Here is an 8,436-nt window from a genome sequence, read left to right on the forward strand (position 1 = left end):
AAACAAATAATAAACATAGGTAAGCAAAAACACAGACATCTCAAGAAGGTTACAGTGAGACTGTCTTTGTTAACACAGAGCCAACAAGGATCAAACTGCGGGTAGTGAGTGAGGAGTAGGTGGATGCATAAAGGATAGTGAGACTATCACCCAACTGGAACCAAACTGAAGATGAGGGATCTGATGCAAAAGCTTAAAACATTAGTGAAGTAACCATCAAGTCCATAGCTTAGGAGTAGTTTAACTGTGGTGCCCTTTTCACCCCACACTAACCACATCTGGATTACAATCATCTGCTTCCTCACAAAGCTGTGAATCATGCCTCCTTTAATCTCTATCCTCCCAATAACTTGCAAATAATGGAATCTCAATAAATCCTCGGCTAAGGCCAAGTTATAATGACATGAGTAAAATAGGAGAGACTAAATAAAGGTTTGATGGGTGTGAGAAGCGGGATAGAAGATTCCTGTTAGGTGTCCAAAATAATTGTATTTGGCTGACATCTGGATGAACAGGACCCACCAGCAACTGCATCTAACTCACTGGATAGCCCTGAGAAAGTCACCTCAATCCTGAATCTGAATTTGTAAAATGAAGATACTGGCGCAAACCAGAGGTTGCAGGCCTTTCAGTGGAAAGAAGGTGGCTGTGATAACACTGAAGCCTGGAGAGACTGTATATCTTTGCTGCCCTGGTAAGGGGTACGGGCTTCCCCTTAAGCTATGCTTCCAAACAAATTATGGAGAGGAGAACATACAGCTGGTATGGCCACCAAAATAAGGACCTTTGAGGTTTGTCAACAAGAGACCCACTTGTGATGTGGCAGGTAAGGAGACAGGGGTTTGGAGCAGGAGCAGCAGAGAGCAGTGGTAATAAGTTATACAGATCTCAGAGGTGAGACAACAGATAGCCCAAGGAAAAAATGGAAGGGATAGAACAGATATCTATGTTTTCAAGGTGGTTCTCACGTCTGGCATGCACACACCCAGGCACCAAAACACACAGTAAGTCAGGGAGAAGCAGAATTCACACAACCTAAAAACTTTAATACTAATTTAAGAGCTGTTAGAGCAATAATAATCCATTAGCAAGATCACCTGTAACCTTTGAAAAGCTTGTTTATTTACCGTATTTACAGAGTGCCATCAGACTATATTTTGAGCTTCTGACAAGTTTCCATTTAGGATCACAGAAAGACCTGACATTTCGGCTTGGCATGGGAAATTATGTAATTTCCCATGCCAAGCTGAATTCCCCAACATTACAGGAAAACCCACAAACCCTGCAGAAGGGAGTGAAAAGCCAATCCAGTCAAAGGAAATCTTCCAGTTCTACAAAAGAAAACAAACAAACAAATACCACAAAGAGCAATGAATCATTTCTAGTGAATAACTTTTCATTCTATCTTTAATAATGTTATTCTGAAGCCCCTGAAAAGTATTAAATTACATATTCTATATTCCTGGTGACATCACTGCCTAAAACTACACAACTTAAAGCAGTGAGTGAGCTGACGACTGGTAAGTGAAATCTTTAATGACGTGAAAGGCCAGAAAAAAATCATGTTTGAAAATGCCTGCAGAATAATAAAAGCCTGAGGGAACCTGATGGCTCTGCTGCTTCTAAGCTAAATAAAGCCTGGGGGGCTTTGCAAAGGTCCTAGTGAGGATAATCTCTATGATTACACAGAGTAAACATCCAATCCATTCCACAGGAACCCAGTAAAGTTAATCCAAGAAGAACACCACCACTTAAAATATTGAGAAAAACACACAGTTCTGATTGTTTAAACGCTCCATCAGCGCTGGAGAAGGTATCAGGTCATTCTAACAAGCCAGAACACTTGACTAGTGTTTCTGTGACAATGATTTGGCTTGTGTTAACTAAAGGACAAGCAAGATGTTTGCGTTCCAACACTCAGGCCTTACACAGGTCCGATCCCCGACTCCCAGCAGTCTCCTTACTTCCTGCACACCTTTGGATTATTGCACACTGACTTCCTGCACACACCTGGGTTTGAGACACCTTCCCCCTGAAAGGTTACTCTAGCTAAGTTCCCGAGACAAGCTCGAAAGAAGTTCGCTGTCCCCCTACTCTCGGTCAAAGCACCATCAGCACATGTCACTTGACAAGTTCGGCGGCAGTGGAGTGATCAATTTACATAAACAACTTTGAAGAGATAACGCATCACTGCAAGGACAGAAAGTCGGCAGGACGGCTGTGGCCGCCCCGGGAAAGGAGGCTGCAAGGCTGGCCCGCGGGCAGAGCCTCTGCTGACGTTCACCGCAGCTCCCACCACGCAACAGGTCCACGCAGGCAGGGCCCGGGCGGCCGGCATCTGGGCACCTGCCCCCAGCGCTCCAGGCCCAGCTCTCCCCTGCCCCCATCCTGCGTCCACCCCCGTAGCCACTGCAGGCCAGCCGGCCAAGCCCACCCGCGATAAAGCACGGAGCACATTCCTCCCAAGATGCCGAGATAGTGCGGCCCGCTTGAGCGCTGCCCAGGTCACAAGGTCCTCCGGGACAAGCCTCGACCAAAGGAGAGGCGAGCCCGGCCCTTAGTGGGGGAACGATCCCGGGGAGTGGAGGGGGGCGGGAGGCTGTGCTCTGTAGCTTCCAAATGGAAATAGCCCGAATCACCCGGCTTCTCACCTGCCCGGGCACAAGTGCCAGGTGTCAGTACCTAGACATGGATCTAAGTTACTTAACAGTCCAGAACGTTTCTCCAATAGCACGAGCCCCAGTGACTACGCGGAAAATATTCGGTCACTTTGAATAAAATGAAAAGGAACTTTTACTGGGAAAGGATGGAAGTAAAGAGACACGGGGAGAAAGAAGCAGGTGAATGCATAAAAGAGGGACGGTTCCTTCACGCCGGACCCGGAGGTGGAAGAGGGGACGAGAAAGGAGGGGAGCGGAAGGGACAACAGACGAGAAGGCAGAGCGCGCAGGTGAGGCCGGACCCTTACCTCGGGCAGCTCGCGGAGCTGGTTGGCGTCCAGCAGCAGCTCCTCCAGGCTCCGGGCATAGCGGTAGATCTCCTCGGGGACATAGACCAGCGAGCAGTGGCGCTTGTCGATGCTCTCCACATGACGGTTGCACCGCCACAGGGGGATGCAGTGGAACATCGCCGCCCCCGCAGCCGCCGAGCCGGGTCCCGAGCGGCGGAGACCCGGGCTCCGAGCCCGCTCTGCCCGGCGGCTCCGCTCAGCCCGCTACCCTCTCCGCGCTCGTTGTTGGCTCTCGGGCTCGCTCGCTTCTCGCGCCGGTCTTCGCGGTCGGAAGCGCTTCAAGGAACCTCGGGCTGGAGCCCCTGCCCGGTCCCTGCACCCCCGCCCGCCAGCCGGTGCCTCCCCTCCCACCCTCCAGTCGCCGCCCCCGCCGGCGCGCGGAGCTTCCTACTCGCGGCCGCCGCGCGGACTGAGCATGCGCACCAGTGGGTGCGCGCCGAGGGCGTTTCCCGGCCGGAGGGATGCTCCGCTCCGGGTTTTCCCGGCGGCCTGGATCGGGAGAGGGTCGACAGAGCTGCGGGCTGGCTGCTGCAGGTCTGCTTACTCCGGCTGGGACGGGGGCGCGTCGGGCCCTTTGAGAAAGGCAGACTGTGAAAGGACTTGGGGCAAAGATGAGGCGGAGCAGAGGCGGCCTGAGCAGAAAACAGAACAACTTTGATATTTAGTTTTATTTAACTCGCACTCCTCTCCTTGCTCCCCTTCCCCAAAATAACTTTCTCTTCCGGGGTCAGACAGGACCGCCCCGAAAGCGTACCTTGCGCGCCTGGAGCGCCAGGCCCTACGAGATTCGGTGTAGTTTTGAGGTGTTTGCACCGCCCTCGCTGCTGCTTTCGTGGCTGCCCGTGTGCCCGCTGCTCACGGCTGCTCCAGAAGTGTGAGCGGGCCGCGCCTGGCCCCTGCCCTGCCCTCTGGTCCTCGGGCACCGCCTGCAGGCTTTGTAACTTGGGAGCACATCTCCGGTGATCATGGTTTATGCAGTGAGTGACAGTAAATCCTCCTCCCTGTACCACCAAAGGCATAGGAGTCTGAGAGTCTGCGAGAGTCTCATAGATGTGGTTGCACCTGGCCAGGAGCCCAACTGCAGAAATAAGCAGGCAAAAGCGAGTTTCTGAGCCAGTTCCAGCCCGGACCAGATGTTGGCCCCTGACAACTAGCTGGGGCTGGTGCGGAGGGAGGAGAAAGAGAAGAGGGGCAGGTCGAGGCTGCCAGGTGAGCATCCTCCATACAGCTCCTGCTTTTCTGCTGCAACCCCGGTCCCGTCCAGCCCGGATGACCCGGGAGGCTAACTATTGGGTTATAATGACCATCCCCTCGCTCCGAGTCATTCTAGCGGACCACGGCCGGAATCCTGAACTGCCCCTCTTCGCCTGTAACTGTTTGCAACACAATCCCCATCTCCGAATAACAAGATTTTCTCCTTTCATGAAGGGTTGCTCAAGTCAAGGTCAGTAACAATGATGAATCATTTCCTCGGGGGCTCCTCTGACTCCCCACCCGGCCGCCCCTTCGTTCCACACTTTCCCTTTCAAGCATACTCAAACTCCAGGTTCCACCTGTGGCCTCTGCCACGCTGCCACGCTGGCTCTCCCACCCTCACTCCCGCCCTCCAGCTGCTATAGCTAAAATCTGGAGCCACGGAGTTCACTTTTCTATAGAAGACGAAGCTGAGCATGCTCAGTGGCCAAGACAAAGTTTGGTCGGAAACTAGTTTTTGCATTAGACTCTCCATTGGCTCCTTAGACTCTCCCGTATCTTACAACTGGGCACAGGAGGGTTTCCCCGGTGAAATGGAGAAGAGGACACTTGGTCTTTTCAACTCTGCTAAGAGGGCTCCTTTCTTCCCAGTCCGTAAGGAGGGGTCTGACTTTCATTTCTACCCCAGCGTTATCACCTTAACTCTCATTCCAGTCCATGCCTAAACTCCGTTGCCCAACCCACTTCTCCCTCTCTTTTGTTTGTCCTGATTTGATTCCTGCATTCTCACAGAGGGCTACCTGGACTTTGAACCTCCACCCCACTTTCTACATTCTTGCATTCCAGAAACACATATGAAGCTCATTTCTGCCACCCTTCCTAGAAAACTGGTTCCTGACAGAGACATGTGAAATGGTTAGTAAGTCCCTGTCTTCAAGTTTTCCAACTGCTTAAAAAAAATTAAAAAAAAAAAAAAATTAAAAAAGGCTGGCTCCCTCCATTTAATCTAATGTTGATTTCCAGAGATTATCACACTAGATTATTTTAACAAACACCAAATGTATTTTAAAGACGTGTCCAGTCTTTAAAAAATTCAAACTTCAATAAGCATTCCTTGTGTGCCTCTCCATGATGCTTCAGTTTCTCTGTGTTATTATTTTTGTATCAGCTTAATCCGAAAGAGATTGTGACCTCTTGAACAACAGATACTGTCTCACTTGCTTTGTAGATCGGGAAATCTGCCACAATGCCATATACACAGTCAATGATCAACAGTTTTTGTTGATTGAATTCTATGGGTAGTCAGTAAGAGAATTCTTGACTTTCCTTTTTTCCAAGGATCTGCCAAGAATTTGAAACAGCATAGTAAGAGAGAAAAAATGAAACAACACCTTGTCAACTACAGAATAGGGAAGCAATTAACTTTTTATTCACCTGAAGAATTTTAGGGTTTCCCACCTGATATAACATCTAGTTTCTTCCACCACATACAAATGAGTTTGACTCAATTTAAACAAAGTTTTAAAAGACCACCTAAATCAATTTATTCTTAGAATAATGTAATTCTTCATTTATACTGTGAAGCATGTTTTCACAGCCTTTGAGCTAAAGAGATCTGTGTTTGAACTCTTGTTATGCCACTAGCTTTGTAGAAATTGACAGTTGACTTAACTTTTATAAGCCTCAGTTTTACCATATCTCAAATGAGGATAATGGTTCATGGGATTGTTATCTGGATTAAATGAAATGAAAGATGTGAAATGCTTAGTAGAGTATCAGACACATATTACTTTAATCAGTAAATATTCATATGCACTTTATTCGCCAGCCTCCAGGAAGTTGGGGGCAACATCCACCATCTCCTGGTTGGTCTGTGTAACCAACCTTTTCTCTCTCGAATCACACTCACTTTGGGGAAACCAGCTGCCATGCTGAGCAAATCTAGAGCTCCACGTGCCAAAGAATTGTAGACTGCTGACAACTAGCAAGGGACTGATGATTCTTGGCAGTAGTCATGTGAGTGAGCTCTTGGAAGCCAATTCTCCAGCCCTTGTCAAGCCTTCAAGTGACTGCTGCACCAGCTGATGGCTCGACTAAAACCTCATGATAGCCTCTGACTCAGGACCACTCAGCTAAGCTGCTCCCCACTCTAGCCCCTCAGAAATTATGTGCGGCAATAAATGTTTGTTGCTTTAAACTGCTAAGATTTGGAGTAATTTATTACACAGCAACAAATAACTAATAAAGGTACATACTATGTACCAGGCATTGTGCTAGATACTAGAAATGTAAGAAAAAAACAAGATAGGTCTTAACCTCATGAAGCTTACTCTCTACAGGTAGGAGAATGATAAATACTTAGTGGTCTGTTGTTGCTTTGTTATTAGTTTTTTGAGCATGATATCATTAATTTTTTTTAAGTGAAAGTCCGAAGCGTTAGCTTGTAAGATAGGGTCAAAATGGGGATTCAGAGGTTTGGGCATGTGAATTTTAAGGTGAGATACTACCACCTAACCACTAGAATGACTTAAAAAAAAAAAAAAAAAGACAATCCCAAATGTCACTGAAGATACAGAGCAACTTGGCCCCTCAGAGTGGCTGACACCTACAATTCCAACATTTTGGGAGGCCAAGGCAGAATGGGGTGGAGGGATCGCTTGAGGCCAGGAGTTCAAGACCAGCCTGTGCAACATAGGGAGACACCCATCTCTACAAAAAATAATAAATTAGCCTGGCATAGTGGCATGTGCCTGGAGTCCCAGGTACTCAGAAGGCTGAGGTGGAAGGATCACTTGAGTCTCCTAGTTAGTTCAAGGCTGCAGTGAGCCGGGCACTGCACTCAGTCTGGACAACAGAGCGAGATACTATCTCAAAAAAATTTTAAAAAATTGAGCAACTGGAATTCATACATTGCTGATAGAAGTATAAAATGGTAAAACCACTTTGTAAAACAATTTGGCAGTTTATTGTAATCATATGCCTGCCCTGATGATCTAGCCATTCTACTCCTAGGTATCTGCACAAGAAAAAGTGAAAACATATGTCCAAGTAAGGATTGTTTACAAATGTGCAGAGCAGTTTTGTTAATAATAGCCCTAAACTGGAAACAATCCAAACATTCATCAACAGATGGATACAGTGTAGTATAGTGAAACAATGGACTAGCATTCAATGAAAAGGAGAAAGCTATTAATACATGTAACAATGTGCATAAATGGCAAAAACTATGTTGTATAAAAGCCAGACACAAAAGAGTGCATACTATATGATCCCATGTATATAAAATTCTGGAAAATGCAAACTGACATGAAGTGACACAACCTAAATCAGTGGCCTAGAACCTATTAGTTGGGTTGTAGGAGGGATTGTGGTGATAAAGATTGATGATGAAAACCAGGGAATTTGTAGGGGAAGTGGGAGATGGAAATATTATATATCTTGATTGTGGTGTAGTTATGTGGGTATATACTTTATTCATCAGACTGTATACTTAAAATAGGAAACATTTATTATATAAAATGTATATATCAGTAAAATTAATTTTAAAAATTAAAAAGTATACAGGTGAGTGTATCCAACAAGTAGTTGTAAATTACATCTAGGGTTAGTCATGTTGTATTAATTGCTCAATAAATATTTACATGCCAGGCACTGGGTTAATTTGCTGGAGAGACAAAAAAGAACAAGACAGGGCCTTCAGTCTTACTGAAAGAAAGGCAGCTATCAAGGAACTTATAAATCAGTACTATTGTAGTGTAATACAGCTGTTGTTCTTAATCTAGAGAGGATTACCTTTTGTCCTACAAAAGATTGAGTGACCCTCTAAGGTATTTATATAACAGGTCAAATAGCAAATTAAATCTTAATGATATACAAATCTGGATAATAGAAAGACAAATCGATTTGTATATGAATCCCAAAGCCCTCTCTCAGAGAAGAAGCACTCAGATCCCAACTCATGATTCTCCAAGGTTGAGTTTATGGATATTTTCTAAAGATTATATATCCCTGCTATAAGGGAAGCCTACAGTCAAACAATTTGAGAAACCTGAGAGCCTACAGAATTACATGGATACATTAGTTTAGAAGTCAGCAATGTTTATGATCAGAACTAAAGTCATTACCCTAAAATCTCTTTGATTCATATTATTATTTAAGTTGAAATTCTATCCCCATCCCTTGCTTTTTAGTGGAAATGTTTAATCCATTTACATTTCATATAATTATCGGAT

At 46.0% G+C, this 8,436-nt stretch overlaps 1 protein-coding gene across 1 annotated transcript in view; it reads right to left on the reverse strand.

The window, feature by feature from the left end:
* LRRC1 (leucine rich repeat containing 1) overlaps window positions 1-3,405 on the reverse strand; it is a 129,658-nt gene extending 126,253 nt beyond the window's left edge. Inside the window, exon 1 of the mRNA XM_010363938.2 lies at window positions 2,969-3,405. Coding sequence (XP_010362240.1) covers window positions 2,969-3,127 — 159 coding nt within the window. The 5' untranslated portion in view covers window positions 3,128-3,405. The remainder of the gene's footprint in view (window positions 1-2,968) is intronic.
* Between the last annotated feature and the right edge of the window lie 5,031 nt (window positions 3,406-8,436).

This window comes from Rhinopithecus roxellana, chromosome 4 (genome assembly GCF_007565055.1).
Source record: "Rhinopithecus roxellana isolate Shanxi Qingling chromosome 4, ASM756505v1, whole genome shotgun sequence".
Lineage (NCBI taxonomy): Eukaryota > Metazoa > Chordata > Mammalia > Primates > Cercopithecidae > Rhinopithecus > Rhinopithecus roxellana.